Below are 19,297 nucleotides of genomic sequence, written 5' to 3'. Positions count from 1 at the left end.
AAGGGATGATAGGATGGAGAAGTTTGAAAGTTTGATAGGGACCAAGGAAAGGTTGGACTTAGATGGGAAAACATGCTTGGACATGGAACTTTGAAACTTTGACAATTGACAAACACTTAAAATATTGAGCATACCTCAATCTCAAAGACTTTGTGGGCCTTAGATAGACACTAGGGGAAAGAAGAGGAAGAAATAAAAAATGGGGCAAGGAAGATGCAAAAAATAGGAAATGGGTAATTTGGTCCATAACATAAGTTATTACAAAAAGGGAACATGACACAAACCCATATCTCTCAAATGAACACATTAATTGAGTTACCTATAGGAGTGTCTCTATAAATTAAGCCAACAAAATATTCATTAAAATTAAAATGTATATGAATTAATAAATAACACAAGTGTTGGGTGAAAATTTTATAAATTGGTGAAGCTTCAGAAAATGTGTGTTTCATGATAGCACATGGGATAATATCTCTCAGAAGGCAAGATACACTCCCTCCTAATTATAAGGGAAGGCTCCCTGATGTAGCCATAACCTGTAAAACCCTCAAAGATAATTAACCGGCTTATGCAGAAAGAGTAACACAATGAAAGCAACAAGAAAACATAGCAAGATTATAGAAATAGATCATATTATTGTCTTAGAACTTTTGGCAACCATCTGGTTATCATCATATAATCATCTCAGAACATCTAGTAGTTAACCGGTTACATGCAAGCTTCAAGCCAAATACAATCCAACCGGGACTTTAAGAATCAACTGGATCACTAAATGCGAATTTAAATCCTTATTCTCATTTCTACTTCCCATGTCTCTACAAATGATTACATAATACCCTATATATACCCTTCAAAACATATCCGGGTCGGCCACAAAAGATTACATTTACCAATGTAGGAAAATGAAATGTGTAACTAGGTTGGCCCTAAGAATGAAAAAAATTCCTCTGGAAAATAACAACCAAGAAGTGCAGTTTAGTAGGAAGGTCGGCCACACGCCAAAGAACATCGAACAAGACCCAAAATAGATCCACACGCCAAGAACCGCTCCGGTAATGAAGGAAAGTTAACCGATAAGCACAAGAACTGTCTCAGAACCCAGAAACAGTCAATCGAGAGCAATAACTAGCCAAAAAAGAATCCAAATGGACTAAAAATATGGAATTAAGCACATGAACCAACTTGGAAACTGAAAATAGGATCTGCAATGAAAATCAAGCAGCTACCAGTACCTACCAATAAGAACACACAAAAATGCACACTGAACTGAACAAGGACTAAACTGAAAGGAAATATTTTTGGTTGATGCAAGATTGCTTAGAGATTGGGGATGCTCCTGCATCACTCCCCCTTTCTACTAAAATTACTGTCTATTCTAACTACCTGCTAACCTTACACTAATCCTAGGTATAATAACAATTGAGCTCTCTTTTTCAGAGCTAGTTCTATCCAATTCTCTCTTTTAAGAACATATTTCTCTTAACTAATTTAACTCAAAAATTATAGTAATATTTAAACCTATTTTAACCAGGAATAAAATTGTGTGTGAAAGATCAAAGTCTTTCGTTACTTCCTCTTTTTTAAAAAATGACTTAGGGACGAGAATTACATACACTTAAGAACTCAAAGATTCTCTTATACACTGAACTCCTATCAACCACTGTAACCCCTGATATATTTTTAGCTCAAAGACTTACAATATATTTAAAGATCTTTCACTCGACCAAATAATTCATAAAGCACAAAGACTTTACTTCTTACCTTTTCAATACAAATTCTATAGATAACTTGGATAAGTTGAAAGACTTAAGCAACCTTCTCTCAACCAGTTTCCAATTCTTGAAATTCCAAAGTAACTCAAAGATTACTTGTAAAACTAAAAGAAAATCTTTAATTTCTAGCACAAAGAACTATATCCAACTTTAATCATTCAAGAATATATGTTACCAATGACATAAGAACACTTTATCACATAAAATATTGTATTCAAAACAAAGTTCAAATGCCAAGCTTCTCTCTTTCTTGATTAAATTGCAAAATTACAAAAAAGAACACAAAGTCTCAATTTGCTCTTCACTTGGGTAGAGTTTTGTTGCATAAACAAAGATGGAAAAAGGACCCTTATTACAATAATAACCCTCATATATATAGAAGAGGGGTGCAACATGAAAAGATGAAATTAGAACTAATTATAAGATTAAGTCAAAAGGAGAGTTCGAATTGACTTAGGACTCATGCACTCAACAAGTGCACATGAGCAAATTACAAAATGACACCTGAAGTATCAATTGACATAATAAAATGCCACTAGGGGAAAAACATGAAAATGACTAAGTATCATTTTCCTCAAGCTGAGTCTTTCCTTTGAAATCCCTAGAACTTCTGTGGAGCATTCTTCATTTGAACTCCATCGAGTTCTTGAGTGTTGCCAGTGATGACCTTGACCCTGGTGATGGAATCTTTCAAGTTGATGCAACACTTCTTATGTTTCTTTAGAAACAAATATAGAAAATCCAAGATGAACTGAAGGTCAAGCAATTTGTCAATAAAGAGAAGTCCCCCCTATCAACCTCAGCTATCACAAGCAAGTTGAACTCTTTGATAATTTCATCTACATCAAGCACCTTTTCATTCTCATCAAGGAAAGCACATGGAATTTCAGAGATTTTGGCAACAATCTCTGTCTTCTTATCTGCACATTATTTTTGAGCTTTCCTCATATCCTTGACCAAGCACTCTAGAATATTCATTCGGTGTTCTAACTCCTCTCTCTGTTCAATGTACATGCGTTGTGGAGGGATAACACCATTTTGGATTAGGTCATCTAGATCATAGTCTTCAAATTTCAACCAGGCTTCAAAATCCTTTTCTTGTGCTTCAAGTTCCTGGGAGAAAACCTCAAGGGTGCCATCTACCTCTGTCCTTATAGCATAAAGGAAGTTGACAATGGTGCATGTTGAGCTTATGAGTCATGTTCCTTGGCTCAACATCTGATCCATCCATTCTCCTACGACTCTGCTCCATGACATTGCTTGTTTGACTCTTTTTACAACTTGCTCATCCAACGATGAAGCTATTGGCTCAACAACTTCTGAAGACTTGGTCACTTTGATAAGAATTGAGGTAAGTTTCTTAATTCATGCCTTGAGTTGATCTTTCTTGACATTGTCTTCATCATATCTTGCAATATGAGCTTCCAAAGCTGATATGGCATCACCTCAAGCGGAATCATGAGTTTTCTTCCCTAGATCAATCCTTTGAATAACATAGTCTGAGTCTCGAACCTATCCAATAACTGCATTCTGAGGAGGAATAACAACCTCAACATACTTGTTCTTATTCTTGTCAACTTTTACCCTTGACAAAGTTTTACCTTGACAATCTTGGGTTTGACAGAAACAAGTTGATTAAAATCAAAATATTCATGCAACATTGCCTGCTTCTTTCTCTTAATCACATTTGGCATCAACCATGGTGGTAAATTTGAATCATCATCCTCACCTGCTACCACATCATGAGAGGGATTGATAGAATCTTGAACGGTGGTGGTTACAAGAGGGGAAGCAACGACATGGAGAGGGTTTTTAAGAGATGATTCATTGGACCTAGGAACCGACTCATTCATGAATTTATCAAAGTCATCCATCATGGTCGCAGATACCCTGGACAATGTGGGAAAAATTGAGAAGACATTCTCAATGTTGTCGTGAGGAGTATCTAGAGCTAACTCACTAGCACTAGTGGAGGATATACGAATAACATTTGTGGGGGAAGTGCAAGTAACCGTAGGAGGTTCAAGCTCAGAAGTAGAGATAGGAACCTGTGAAATAGGTGAGGAAATAGATACTTGGGGTAAGGACTTATCAGCTTGTGGTAACTCCTCCTCATCAAAATCTCCTTGTTCTTGGTCTTCTTCTTGATCTCCTTCCAACTGAACAATATCAATTGATTCTTTAGCAAGGTTCTCACCCTTGGGCTCCTATGTCTCATAAATATTTGAAATTAAAGGCTCTCCCTAAACTTTTCCCTTCTTAGTCCTAGGATTGTGAGTTTTAACTTAGGAGCCTTGGTTGGAGTGGTAGGATCTTGTTTGCTCTTGGTCCTAATCTTAGGCCTCCTTCCCATCACCTTCCCATTGGGCTAGCAATGTCATCATCGAAACCAAAGGAGAAAGGTTTCAATGGAATACCTTTTCTTGAGAGCCATGTATTTGTATTTGCAAGAATACTTTGAAACCACTCTCTGATGGAAGTACACTCTTTTTGTGACAATTGGATGAGAAGCAAAGGAGTAGAGGAAACTTTGTTGTCAACATAGACAATTTTCAAAACATTGCCATCATCCTCTAGGTCATCTGGAATATCTGTGAGATCAAACTCCCTGATTTGATCAATTGTCAGCCGATAATAGTCAAGTTTCCTTACATCATGCTCGGTTCTACAATCAACCCACACATCTTCAATGCGTTGCACATGAACATATGCCTTCTTCAGCTTATTCCTCATTCCCCTGTAGTCAAAGTCCTTCCTAGCTTTGAAGAACCTCATAGTAGCTCTCCTCATTTCTTCCTCCATCGCTCTAGATTTGAAAATGGAAGTAATGAAATATCTACCAATGGTTAGAGAAAACTTTAGACCTGTCTTACAAGAACCGGATTGGGCCACATGAACTACCACCATTTGATGAACTAGCTCCATCAACACAATTTTATAAAAAGGATATCTTGAGAGCATGAAAGGCTCACCATTGAAGCATTCAACCCTAAGGTATGTGAAAGTTGGAAATTGTAGATACAAGCAACCATATTAGTTTACTACCTCCCGGGCATGGTCATAAACTCTTATTATATAAGTCCTTATTGAACATATACATATGATACCCAAAGAAGGCATCATTGACTCTCCAAAAATGACTGAAACTATTTTGAAGAACTAATTGAGAGTAGTACTTATTACTTCAATCTCCCTTATGTCTTCAGATGTAGGCAGTCCAGGAAAGTGTCTCATGGAAGCAACAACATACACCAAGTATGAGGTCATGTAAAACTTGAGTGTGGTAGGCACCTTGGTGATTTGCTCACAGATAGCATCACTGATATGTTTTCCCTAAAATATCTTCTCTTTATTTTCCTAGTCACGTAAATGTATTGATATATCTACTTGTAGAAAGTATTAGAGGTGGTAAGACCCTTCACCCCGCTCAAGAGAGTTATCAAATCATTGACTTCTTCAATGAAGTCACATCTAGGAATATTTTTCGACCATCTTGCAATGGTAGGTTTTAAGGTCTTTAGCCAATTATCATTAATGTTCTTTCTGCACTTGTCAGAATTCCTATCAAAGTAGGCCAGAGCTGATTGAATTGTTATATCTGAGTACTTCTCAATGCTGGAACACTTGAAAATAGTATCAAATAAATCCTCATCAAGCCTGATCAGTTTCTTGCCACTGGTATCTTTGACACTTTTGCTTGAAGGGTCAAAGTGATTTATAGTTGCCACAACAAATTCAAGATCTTGTGACATTGGAAAATAGCAACCATACGAATCCCGTTGTTGATAACAACTTCCAAGTCATGATATGAAGGTGGATTCTTAATCCTCTTGATAAAATCGGCTAGGTCAACATGAGCTCTCTCTGTATCCCTTATATGATCAATGTTTGAGCTGACTAAAGAAGGCAGGAAGACCAGATGGGGATCTTGCTTTTTAAATTTCATCACCCTCTTGCTTGGAGAAGCTTCTGTCATTTTTGTGATAATAACACCGAGAAAAATGACAATCATCAGTATTATAATGATACATTTGATCAATCTTTTAGTTCATCTGAATTGAACAATCTTGAGAAAATGGTACGTTCAGGCCATTAGGGTTTTCAAAAAACCTCTTGAAATCTCCATGGTAAATTGAATGTAGAATTTTTGATTTATGTACATGTGCAATAAGTGAATTTTAAGTTTATAAGCTTGAAAAATTCACTTAAGGAAAAGTGAGAAACAAAGTGTAATTCGGGTTTCTAAACCCAAATTGCACTTAGGAAGGACAAAGCTAGGTGTAATTCAAGTTTAGAAACCCAAACTACACTTGAAAAGTGTAATTGCAAAGGTAGGTGTTGGGCGAGGTTATAAACCCATCGAACACCTAAAAGAAGCAAAGCAGTGCATACAAAGTGGAGAGCGGGTTTAGAAATCTGCTAAACACCTCTAAAACACAAGGAAAGGCAAATTGGTTCTTGGCGGGGTTGTAAACTAGCCGAACACCAAGCTTGGTGTATGACAAGTTTACAACCCCGCCAAACACCAAACACTTACTAAACAACGAGAAGGTAGTGGTCGTGGACAGGGTTGCAAACCCACCACACACCACTATGTGGTGTAGGACGGGCCTACGACCTCGCCCAACACCACAAGAGTAGTTCAAAGCATAAAAAGACTAGGGAATGGTTGTGGTCAGGGTTGTAGACCTATCACACACCACTATGTGGTGTGGGGCGAGCCTACGACCCCACCCAACACCACAATGATGTGGAAAATAGCGTAGTAAATAATACGAGGTGTGTGTCGGGGTCGCAGACCCGCTACACACCATAATGTGGTGTGTGACGAGCCTACAACCCTGCCACCTACAACACGATGGAAGTTCAAAAACATTCAATACTTGGGAAAAATGAAAATGGGGTGAGGTTGAGACTCACTGCTTCACTTCAATATAATGCGAAATCAGAGATGAAACCAGATGTCACTCGAGACTATTGACCTAAGCGACATCTTATAGATGATGTTGCTCAGGCCAATAATCCCATGTGGCATCATCTATGATACAAAGTTTAAGATAAGAAAAGCATCGATTAAACGAAAGAAGGGTTTCAAAATCCTAAATAAAATCGGGGAGAAAGATTCATACCCGATAGGAATTTGATACAATCTTCTCCTCTCCAGATTTCTAGCAAGCAAAACGGGTTGAATGAGGATCAAAAGCTATAAAACCAGAGGAAAAGACTCCTATTTGAAATACTCATAAGGATATTTAATAACTCAAAATGTAATAAATATGTGCAAATCGGGTTTGTAAACTCGATTTGCACCTATGAGGTGTAAATCAGGTTTACAGACTTGATTTGCACCATAATGAGCAAAACAATTAAAAAGAGGTGAAAATTGGGTTTACAAACCTAACTTGCACCAAAAAGGAACACTTGGTGTAAATTGGGTTTACAAACCCGACTTGCACCAAAAAGGCACACTTGGTGTAAATCAGGTTTACAAAGCTGATTTGCACCACAATTTCACATAAGTGAAAAGGAGGTATAAGGGAAAAAATAAACACGCTTATGATGACAAAATATATTGTAAAGCGTGCATAGAGCATTGAAACCATAAATGGGCAAAAATTTGCGGAGTACCCTCGATTTTTGTAATACAAAAATCGAGGATAACAATAAGCAATTAATGTTCATTTATCTCTTCACTTTTCTTGTGAGGGCTAAGAGATAGATGACTTGACTACCTCCAAAATCACCTATTTATAAAGTAGGAACAACACAAGGACTTGTCCTCAAAGTAATACATAATAGCCACAAATATACCTATTTGCCCATTTTGATTGATGTTTTTTGTATCAAGTAGAGAAGTAATGATAGTGACACATTTTGCATATGCAAGGTAGGTAATCAAGACATAGATATAATGTACCTCACAAGCATAAAATTATCTAAATTAATGAAAAGGAAACAATGGTTATGAACCTACAACAACATCGATGCCTCAACATAGAGGACATGACCTCCAAAATAAGGAAACCCATAAGAGGAAGTAAGATGTGAACCCACTTTCCGTCAAAGACCAACCATCATCTAGGAAGCCATCAATGACCTCATTGAAGCCCATGTTATCCAATAAATAGTCAATCAAATCCAATATGAAGGCATGTCTCACAAAAATACTACTCACACAACCTTTACATAACCCTTCATATAGTTTTAATGTTGTTGGTTATTTACTTTCCATGTCCTAATGTTGTTACATGTGGTGTTCACAATATTGTGCGAGTCCACACATGATGAAACCAAAAAACACATGTACAAGTTAGAGAAAGTTAGCACAATTGAATAAAATGATTTTTGTAATTTGTTTCAAGGTAATACAATATATAATTCATTAGTATAGATTTTAATCCTTGTTCAATTAGCCTTGATGTATTTAATTTATTAAAATTTGTTGTATCATTTGGTTTGATCAAGATTAGGTTAAAAAACTTATTCCTTGCATAGTCAAATCATATTACAAGTACATAATTGTTAAGGAAAACAATTGTCACATAACAACTAATCCCTTTTATTAAACATGTTAGAGATTCGAATATAGATTAGAAAGTGGAAGGCTAAGCATGATGTTGTGCAAGCATGGCCACTTTGTATTTATTGTGTTTAGAGTGACAAACAAAGTAGTTCAACTAAATTGAATGATCATATCAAACATCTATTGACATTTTGTCCAAAAAGATCTGTCACAAAGAATTTCATTAAATGATATTAAAAAAATTTCCTCGTTGAAAATGATACGAACTTTGAAAATCCATAGATTAACATTAGAAAGATTGAATATTAAAATATACCATATATAACAATCTTTAAGAATTAGAAATTTAGTAAATCTATATATTTCCTCTACCTTTAAATACCACGCATATGCAAAATTTTACATACCTTCCTCATTAAAAAAAATCATTTACATGCAATTTCAATCCAATTTACTAGTCAATTCAACCAATACTGCACTCCAATCTCTCACAACATATATTGAATAAGGGATTTCTATTACCATTAAAATTAACTACTTATATTTTTGTCAAAGACACTTGATTTAATGGCAAAGTTTATGTTGTAGGCACCTAAATGGTGCTTATTTCAAATCTTTTTCAAAAATTAAAAAAGAAAAATATGCATGTTTTACGATTTTTAAATTTTTATGACCATACCTATCAAAGAGTAAATATTGAATACCAATGCTGATTGTATCAAGTACAAAACTAAATGAGAATTATAATGAATGAAGATTTAGTCCAAATTGAGAACAACACAATGATCTACAACCAGCACAAAACTAAATGAAAATTAGAATCAATGAAGATTTAGTCTAAACTGAAAACAACACAATGATCTTAAAAGAACCAAGGGATCTACTCAATAAGAACCTGGTTGTATCGAGCACAAAACTAAATAAAAATTAGAACCAATGAAAATTTCGTCCAAACTGAAAACAACACAATGATCTTAAAAAAAACCAACATGCCTATCAAACCAAAGTACAGCCCTAATGCACCACTAATCCTTGCTATCAGAAATACAAATTTCACCATTACAGTGTTTCAACAGCTGTATGATCTCTTCTGTTTTAAAAGATTTAGTGACGGAGCAAAATGCTGGTAAGATGGCTGTATTGGCACGAAGTCATTATAATACTGTAAGAGGAAGAGAGGCAGAAATGAATGCTCTTGGAAGAATGAGAACTCGGATATAGAAAAACATGGATATGGTGACTGGTATGAAATATGAGGAACGATGGACAGATTCTCTAAACAATACCAGAGCACTGAGGGATCGAGAGAGATATTCCCCATTCCTCAAATTTAACAAATCCACGCCGCTTTTCCTACATCGATGACAACAATTACAAAATTGCTTAAAAGGGGAGAAATAGTAAAATCGTTTGGTTGTAGAGAGACCCCATACCATTATCGAATAATTTTCAGCAGGAATACCGAAATCGCAGAACACCATGATTATTACATTAGCACTTGTAAGCATTGGAACAATCTGAAGGAAGCACTGTATGCCACTGATAAACAGGTAGACTATGTTTGCCTGCTGCAGGATTGTATAGCTAAGAAGGCATTCGCAGAGGGCAAATTCATCCATTCCCATATGACTGAGAGCGGATTAAAGCCAGATAAAATATTAGAAAACATGCTTCTGAACATGTATGCCAAATGTGGGAGTGTTTCAGACGCACGACGAGTTTTTGATGGGATTTTAGAAAGAGATGGGGTGTCATGGAACGTGATGATTTCGTGCTACGCGAGGTACGGTCCTTACAGAGAGGCTTTGGAGTTATTTCACGAAATGAAAAGAAAGGGTATTCAACCCTCTGCCTTCGTATTTGCTAGTGTTCTTCCTGCCTTTGGGAAACTGGGTTGCGTACAACAGTGCAAGGAGGTTCACCAAGAGATTGTTCGGAGAGGGTTGCAGTCTGATGTGTTTGTGAGCAATGCTCTGCTAGATATGCATGCAAAAACTGGGAATTTGCAGGATGCACGCGATGTGTTCGATAAAATGCCTCAATTAAGTTTGGTATCATGGAATATGATGATTTCAGGATATGCAAAGAATGGGCAGATTGAGGAGGCTGCGGATCTTTTTATGAGGATGCCTCATCGGGATGTGGTCTCCTGGACTGCAATGATTGTGGGATATGCACAGAATGGTTATGGCGAAGCAGCGCTTAAGCTCTATGGAGAAATGCGGTCTGCAGGTGTTCGCCCAAACTCTATGACTTTCAGCAGCCTTCTCTCTGCATGTGCTGACTTATCTGCTCTGCAATATGGGAAGGAAATCCATGGAGAAATACTGAGCAGTGAATTACAGTATGCTGTTACTGTGGGCAATGCTCTTGTTGACATGTATGCCAAATGTGGGAGCATAGATGCAGCACACGGAGTGTTTGATACAATGCCTAAACAAGACGTTGTCTCATGGAATACAATCATTTCAGGATATCTGCACAACGGGCGCGTTGAGGAGGCGGAGAAGTTCTTTCAGAGGACGCCTCATCGCAATGCTGTGTCCTGGACTGCGATGATAGCAGGCTATGCACAGAATGGGTATGCTGAAGAAGCCCTGAAACTTTTTCAGCAAATGCGGAGGACAGGTGTGAAACCAAATGCAAAAACTTTTGCCAGCGTTCTTCCTGCATGTGCCAGCCTTGTGGCTCTGGAGAAAGGCAGAGAGATCCATGAAGAAATCAAGAAGGGAGGATTCCAGGCTGATATCTTTGTGGGGAATGCTCTTGTAGACATGTATGCAAAATGTGGTAGCATGGAGAATGCTCGTGATGTATTTGATCGACTGCATCAACCGAGCATGATCTCGTGGACTGCAATAATTGCAGGATATGCACAAAATGGACAAGGCGAAGAAGCCGTCAAAATTTTTCGGAAAATGGAAGTTGAAGGTGTGAAGGCAAACTCAACAACCTTTGCCAGTATTCTCCCAGCATGCGCTAACTTGTCTGCTCTGGAACAGGGAAGCCAAATCCATGGAAAAATAATTAGAAGTGGATGCCATTCTAATGTTTTTGTGGGGACTGCGCTTATTGACAAGTACGCAAAATGTGGTAACCTGCAAGATGCATGAATGACATTTGACAATATGTCTGAGCAAAATGTTGTCTCTTGGAATACAATGGTTGCTGGGTACGCTATAAATGGCTTTGGCATGGAGGCCATAAAACTGTTTGAACAGTTACAACTTAAGAGGATAATTAATCCAAACCAAGTTACTTTTCTTGGGGTTTTGTCTGCATGTTGCCATGCAGGCCTGCTGGAGGAGGGTCTCCAATACTTTGATCTAATGAACCGACGCTATCATGTTAAACCATCAATGGAACACTACGGCTGCATGGTTGATCTTCTTGGCCGAGCAGGGTGCCTAGATGAGGCATGTGACTTCATCTACAAAATGCCAATGAAACCTAAGCCTAGTGTGTGGGGATCCCTTCTTAGTGCTCGTAGAATCCATAAAAATCTTGAATTAGGAGAACTTGTGGCAAACTCTCCTTTTGAGTCGGATCCTACAGATGCTGCACACTATGTGCAGCTCTCAAACATCTATGCTGCAGCTGGCTGATGGGATGATATTCAGCATATACGGAAAATGATGAATGATAAGAGAGTTGAAAAGAAGCCTGGATGTAGTTGGATTGAAGTAGACAAACGTGTACATATTTTTGCTGCAGGAGACAATTCACATTTATAGTTGCAAACAGAGAAAATAGTACGGTATAAACATGAAATGTGATTTGTGTTGAACGACATGGATGAGAAGCAGAAAGAACATGTCTGTCACTGCAGTGATAAGTTGGCAGCTGTAATTGGACTTTCGGATGCATTGCCTGTGAAAGCTAATTCAGTTATGTCAATAGTGTGTGGCGAATCGATGATTGCCACGCTACCAAGTTAATCTCAAAATTGCATGCAGATAAAGTATTCGTAGATATGCCAATCTTTTTCGTCATTTTTAAAAACAGGAAATGTTCTTGTGGAATTATTGGTGATGCTTCTTGCTGGGCTTACCACGTAGTCATTATGGATGGATAGATTGCTTGTAATATTTCTGTATAGCCTTTAAAGATGTACCATATGCGTCTTCCACGATTGGAAGACAGCTGTGCAAAGTCGTTTTACCCTCTACAGGAACCATACATATCGTCTTTTCAAGTCATCCAAAACTCCATACATAGACAAGGTAAAAAGAAAAGAAATTGTTTCTGATCTTCGAAACGGAGCGTTATGGATGCTAAGAAGATGACTTCTGTTTGCATACCGTGTGGTTCGAATCCCTCTAAATTTAGGCAGCTTGCACACTTCTGCTGAAATGAAGTGTCTTAGCTCAAATTTTGGTGTGGATTACTGCTGATTGAGAATGCCAAGTGGCTCGAGGTTTATGGATAGCTCTCTGTCCCTAAGATACCTCATAAAACTTGATGAGTACTCCTACAAATGACAATATTGGAATTCAGGACGGGTTCTGCAAAATTCGCGAAGCAATGGATTGTAACAAAAACATACATGTCTTGATTTTTTTAATATGAAAAGGTTCTCATTGCCCTTGCATTTTTTTAATCAATAAAATTTAGAACAGGATGATAAAACACTGGAAATTTATTATCTGTTAATGGATTTGAACCTTTCTCCACTTGCATGTATCGTTGTAAATAATTCAGTGAGACTGGATGGACATCAGAGTTACTGGAGCCAGAAAGGAAACAAATAACTTAATAGCATCTAATAAATAAAGGCATACATATTCTTTAAAGCAGTGCATATCAACCATGAATGAGATTTTTCAACGAGATCGGAATTCATGCACCATATCTGAAAACCTGTCAATATTTGGCAACTCACACCAGCTTTTAGAATTTACAATTTGGAGCAAATCTATAAATTCAGCCTCCAAGGCAACCTAGTAACCACGAACATTGAGTGTTATTGTTTGACACAAATTGGTATTCCTCTTCAGGCTTGTATAGTTTCCGGCACAAAAGGAACTTAACAGGGGACAGGCTAAGACTTTAATAAATGCATCGAGCTAGGGATTATTATATCCATAATCCTGAAGACTCTGGTGGAGAGGATTTATTCGATCCTTCAAATTTGATAACGAGAATTCTAAAACAGTTAAAACCTTAAAATAAAAAGTTTCTAGAAAGAATCTTTAGCACAATTTTGATTACGTTAACATTTCGGATCGGAATCCAGATTAGTTTGATCCATCGTCAGGATGAATATGTAAGAAAAATTCTACCACAGATTCTTTGCAGAAGCGATTTCAATTAAAAATGGACTTTGGAAGCCGTAAATCATCCACGGAGATTTGATTGCCTTTAGAAGTGGCGAAGTTCATTTGTCACCACTTGTTTACACCAAGGTCTGCAAGGTGCTGATTTCAATGGAAAGCATTTCATTATTTAATATCACATGATTGAAATACAAGAAATACTTGTAGGCAATTCGGTCAGATTCTTAATGTGGAAGCTTTGGTTGCGATAAAAATTCTGTCTAATCAATCAAAACTTACAGAGGCGTCTACTTGAACAACAAACCGCTTAACTTTATCAAATTATCCTTATAAATTTTGAGTTACTTTTTACCATATAAATCCATTTCAAATGCAAAGTTAAAATCTGAATACACACACACTCACAAAAACTACAGACATGAAAACCGTCTGGGATATTTGAATTTAAAAAATGGTTAAAAATGTCTGCCAGAGAAAATAGCACGGTATAAACATGAAATGTGATTTGTGTTGAACGACATGGATGAGAAGCAGAAAGAACATGTCTGTCATTGCAGTGACAAGTTGGCAGCTGTAATTGGACTTTCTGATGCATTGCCTGGAAAGCTAATTCAGTTATGTCAATAGTGTGTGGCGAATCGATGATTGCCACGGTGCCAACAAGTTAATCTCAAAAATTGCAGGCAAATAAAGTATTCTTAGAGATGTCAATCTTTTTCGTCGTTTTAAAAATAGGAAATGTTCTTGTGGGATTATTGGCGACGCTTCTTTGCTGGGCTTACCACGTAGTCATTGTGGATGGATAGATTGCTCGTAATATTTTTGTATAGCCTGTAAAGATGTACCATATGCGTCTTCCACGATTGGAAGACAAACTGTGCAAAGCTGTTTTACCCTCTACAGGAACCATACATATCGTCTTTTCAATTCATCCAACACTCCATACATAGAGAAGGTAAAAAGAAAAACAATTGTTTCCGATCTTCGGAACGGAGCGTTATGGATGCTAGGAAGATGACTTCTGTTTGCATACCGTGTGGTTCGAATCCCTCTTAATTTAGGCAGATTGCACACTTATACTGAAATTAAGCGTATTAGCTCAAATTGTGGTGGGTGTTATCGCTGATTGAGAATGCCAGTGGCTTGAGGTTTATGGATAGCTTTCTGTCCCTTAGATACAGTTTAATGAGTACTCCTACAAATGACAATATTGGAATCCAGGATGGGTTCTGCAGAATGCGTGAAATAAAAACATACAAATGTCTTGATATTTTTTATATGAAACGGTTCTCATTACCCTTGCATTTTTTTTAACAATAAAATTTAGAACAAGATGACAAAACACTGCAAATTTATTATCTGTTAATGGATTTGAACCTTTCTCCACTTGCTTGTATCGTTGTAAATAATTCAGTGAGACTAGATAGAGCCATCAGAGTTACTGGAGCAAGAATGGAAACAAATAACTTAATAGCATCTAATAAATAAAAGGCATACATATTCTTTAAAGCAGTGCATATCAACCATGAATGGGATTTTTCAACGAAATCTAATTCATGCACCATATCTGAAAACCTGTCAATGTTTGGCAACTCACACCAGCTTTTAGAAATTACAATGTGGAGCAAATCAAATCAGCTAATTCTCTACAAATTCAGCCTGAAAGCCAACCTAGTGACCACAAACATTGTGTTTTATTGTTTCCGGGACAAAAGGAACATGACAGGGGACAGGCTAAGATACTTTAATAAATGCATCGAGCTAGCGATTTATAAATTCCACAATCCTGAAGACTCTGGTGGAGAGGATTCATTCAATCCTTCCAATTTGATGACGAGAATTCTAAAACAGTTAAAACCTCAAAAGAAAAAGTTTCTAGAAAGAATCTTTAGCACAATTTTGATTACGTTAACGTTTCGGACCGGAATCCAGATTAGTTTGATCCATCGTCAGGATGAATATGTAGGCAAAATTCTATCACAGGTTCTTTGTACAAGCGATTTCAATTAAATATGGACTTTGGAAGCCGTAAATCATCCACGGAGATTTGATTGCCTTTAGAAGAGGCGAAATTCATTTGTCACCACTTGTTTACACAAAGATCTGCAAGGTGCCGATTTCAATGTAAAGCATTTCTTTATTTAACATCACATGATTGAAATACAAGAAATACTTGTAGGCAATTCGGTCAGATTCTTAATGTGGAAGCTTTGGTTGCGATAAAAATTCTGTCTAATCAATCAAAACTTACAGAGGCGTCTACTTAACAACAAACCGCTTAACTTTATCAAATTATCCTTATAAATTTTGTGCTACTTTTTACCATATAAATCCATTTCAAATGCAAAGTTAAAATCTGAATACACACACACACAAAAACTACAGACACGAAAACCGTCTGGGATTTTTGAATTTAAAAAATGGTTAAAAAATGTCTGCCAGAACTTCGCATGCATCTTAAATTTATTTGTTCAAATCAACACAGCTCAGTTCAGTGTTGAACTTTGAAGCCTGCTGTGATTTTCAAAATTTATTTTCCAATGTCCCTAACAAATTAAAGGCCTGCAATTGAATCCGAGTTGTCAACTTTTGATTTACACGACACACTTGAACTCGTTGCTACCTCTAATCTTTCCTCGTCAGATGCATTCGCTGGCCCTGAATTGATTATCTGAGTGACTGACTTTGAAAGATGCTGCATGCTGCGTACAGTGCATTTGCATAATTAGAAACTATTTCAACATAACAAGTCCTAACAGTTAAGATTAGCGGAAATTTTGGCCATGGCCTTCAATTTCCGAATTACACGCAATTGAGAAGATCAGGGAAAATCTAAACAGAATATTTGAAACGTTACTTACAATTTAGGCCTTGGAAATCCTAAATATCTTGATCAAAGAAGTTTTAAGATGAGATTCTTTTAAATAACGAAAAGTAGTTTCAGTGGAAACGCTTGAAAAACATTTACCATGTTGTTGTCGCGGACTGTAAGGAAAGCAACTGTTTGCAGCCCTCATTTTCATAAAGTTTAGACGACAAACTCGAAATCTTCTTCTCTGAATTGGAAACCTTTGTAAACACAGGGTTTGGAGCGGACATTAAAGACTGTGGAAAAGGCATGAAGCCATTAACTGATTTTGAGGGACATTCCACCCATCCCAAACTCTCCAAATCTCTTTCCATTTCTTCCGTCGACAGGTCGCAGTCAAAATTCCCGATATCCGCACTGGACCGATGCGGATTAAAAATTTCCATATCCTGAAGCCCCTCAAGCAAAGCTTCCTGCATAGAAAAATAAGGCCAAGTAAAATAAGGCGCAAACCTTGAAAAAATACATTGAAAACAGTAAATACACATCCATTTTCATATCAATCTGCCTTTGGGGACCGGACTTGCGAGAGTAATCATACTTTTTTGAATGTAGAGGCGGAGAATCCGTGTATTTTCAACATCTGAAAAAATTGCAGAGCAGTAGGAAACATATTAGTGTTTCTTTGCCATTTTAAGGCAGAAAAATTACAGTTGGCAGACAAATGTCTTTAAGTCTGTAAAATCTGATTAAGAATAGAATTGTGATAATACCCGGCGAATGTTTTCCCTGGTTAAGAGACGGTTGAGACGGGGTGAAGTGGAGGGAAGCTGAGATTTTTTGTGGCGGAGTTCATCATAAATCTGCGCGTAGTTTTCGAGCGAAAGCCTTTCATGAGCCACACTACAACCCGCCTTTCTTCCTTCTTTCTTCTCCTTCCCCATTAACACCACACCAGTCTTTCTTGCTTGCAAATGCTCTCTCTCGCTTCTTCTGCAAGTGCTCTGTGCTACTTAAACTTTGTTCTAAACGTTAAATTCAGGTTGATTTTCCCGCCTTTCAAATCTCATTTGCAAAGGTGGTCCCATGCATTCATTAGTTAAAGAAGGAAGAAGCAATAATATTTTGAAGAGTTTAATTCTATTTAATATTGGTAAATTTTTTATTTAGAGGTCAATATTTTTTAAAGATTCTTATTGTTTAGATGATTACCTTGCATCGTCTTTGATGTGAAATGGTTAAATGGAAAAGATTAAAAGAGGTTTGGGAAGAGAGAGTGGGTCTTTTGTACAATGGGAACAATGGAAATGGAAAAACACTTTATTTTAGATTTCAAAGCTTACAAACACATCCAAGTCAAGTACATAAGTAATTTATCAGCAATTTCTTTTCAAGATATATTTAGTGAGGAGAAGGCTGAGAGAATGTGAGAGTTCATTATCAAATTGAATAGCAAAAGACTAGCTCTTCACAAATGAAAAATAGTAGGGTTTGTTGTTCCGTAGACTATCAATTATCTCATGGATTATACAAGTCTTGTATTCTATTCTTAAAACCCTTCAATAAGTATTATTGTAAGATAGGTCAATATTTCTTAAAGATTCTTATTATTTAGTTGAGGATTAATTTGCATTGTCTTCAATATGAAATGACTAGGTGGAAAAGATGAAAAGAGGTTTACCAAGAGATTGTGTCCTTTGTATAATAGAAATAGAAAACCACTTTATTTTAGATTTAAAAGCATACAAACACATCGAGTTCAAGTACATAAGTAATTTTGTTAACGCAATCTTGAAATGCACATTTTCACCTTGCTTTACACAACTTTTTCCTTGCCTTACTGAGCTTCTCTATCCATCCTTAATGGATGTTTATCGCATGTTTTATTTCCATGATTTGAAATCCGCGGTTGCTCTATTTTATTGTAAGCTAACAAAGGATTTGTTGTTTCTAAAAAGCCCTTGCTTTTCCTCTGTGTTTTGCTTTCATGGAGGTTTTACATATCCTTGTAAATTCATTCATTTAAAAATCAATTAATGAAACAATTTTGTTCTTATTTTGCTCTCAATTTTCTCTTATGTTATACTGCAAGTTGTGTTCTTATTTTTTAGCTAGATCCTCTTGTGCAGGTTTAGATAAAATTTTACATGGTATTAGAGTGCACGGATGTTGGAAAGAAGAAGCATTGACAATCTTTTGCAGTTTGGGAAGATTAGATTTGTTTTAGAATGAAAATTTTCATTGCCTTGGAGGTTGTCTGTTAATTCTGTTTATGTATTCATGAATTGAAATAAAGTTCCAAAAGGGGGTAATCTAAGTCTAAATGAGAATTAAATATCATCCATCTATCATCACTTTGGAAGAAGGAAACTACAAGTCCTGGTGTGATGGAATCCTAAAGCATTGTCGATGGATTCATCTATTGCCCCATTTGTATGGGTTAATTCCATAACCAAGTACTTGTTGGCAAAAATCTACATGGGAAAGTACAAATGATCATGTCTTCGGATTAATTGGTTTAAGTGTTGGGGAACACACATCATGGGCTCTATCACACATTGAGTGCCCTCGCACTCTTTGGACCACTTTATGAGAAATGTATGAGATCCCACTAAACCTCCATTCCCAGATGATCCGACTATAGACATGCTTCTCTCCCTTGATAATGATGATGATCCTATGTATGATGATGACACTGAAGATGAAATTGCTTATTGGAAGAGTCTTGATTGTCTTGATTACACAGAGACATCTCCTCCTACTTCTCCTCTTTCTACACCTCTAGTATTGGCAGCTATTCATTCACCTCCACCTACAAGTTTGACAAAGATTTTGGCTTCTTCGAATGCTACCTCAGATTCTCTTCAACAAGTTCATTCTTGTCCTCTTGATGAGCGAGATATCATCCTATCAGATA

At 36.8% G+C, this 19,297-nt stretch overlaps 1 protein-coding gene and 1 pseudogene across 2 annotated transcripts; one reads left to right on the top strand and one right to left on the bottom strand.

Moving 5' to 3' along the window:
• Positions 1 to 9,239: 9,239 nt before the first annotated feature.
• Positions 9,240 to 12,850, top strand: LOC131042326 (pentatricopeptide repeat-containing protein At2g13600-like; annotated as a pseudogene).
• Positions 12,851 to 15,955: 3,105 nt separating this feature from the next.
• LOC131042330 (uncharacterized) lies at positions 15,956 to 17,460 on the bottom strand. 2 transcript variants are annotated; one of them, XM_057975682.2, is made up of 4 exons: positions 17,154 to 17,457; positions 16,982 to 17,023; positions 16,540 to 16,853; positions 15,956 to 16,273 (listed from the first exon to the last, which is right to left on the bottom strand). In XM_057975682.2, the coding sequence occupies exons 1-4, from the start codon at positions 17,322 to 17,324 to the stop codon at positions 16,126 to 16,128; spliced, it is 675 nt and encodes a 224-aa protein (XP_057831665.2). In that variant the 5' UTR covers positions 17,325 to 17,457; the 3' UTR covers positions 15,956 to 16,125. The 2 variants fall into 2 exon arrangements, with proteins under 2 accessions (XP_057831665.2, XP_057831666.2); XM_057975683.2 differs by lacking the exon at positions 16,982 to 17,023 and having other exon boundaries at positions 17,154 to 17,460.
• Positions 17,461 to 19,297: the final 1,837 nt, after the last annotated feature.

Source organism: Cryptomeria japonica, chromosome 6 (genome assembly GCF_030272615.1).
Source record: "Cryptomeria japonica chromosome 6, Sugi_1.0, whole genome shotgun sequence".
NCBI classification, from domain to species: domain Eukaryota; kingdom Viridiplantae; phylum Streptophyta; class Pinopsida; order Cupressales; family Cupressaceae; genus Cryptomeria; species Cryptomeria japonica.
The sequence above is the reverse complement of the archived record's forward strand: the minus strand, read 5'-3'. Positions and strand labels throughout refer to the sequence as shown.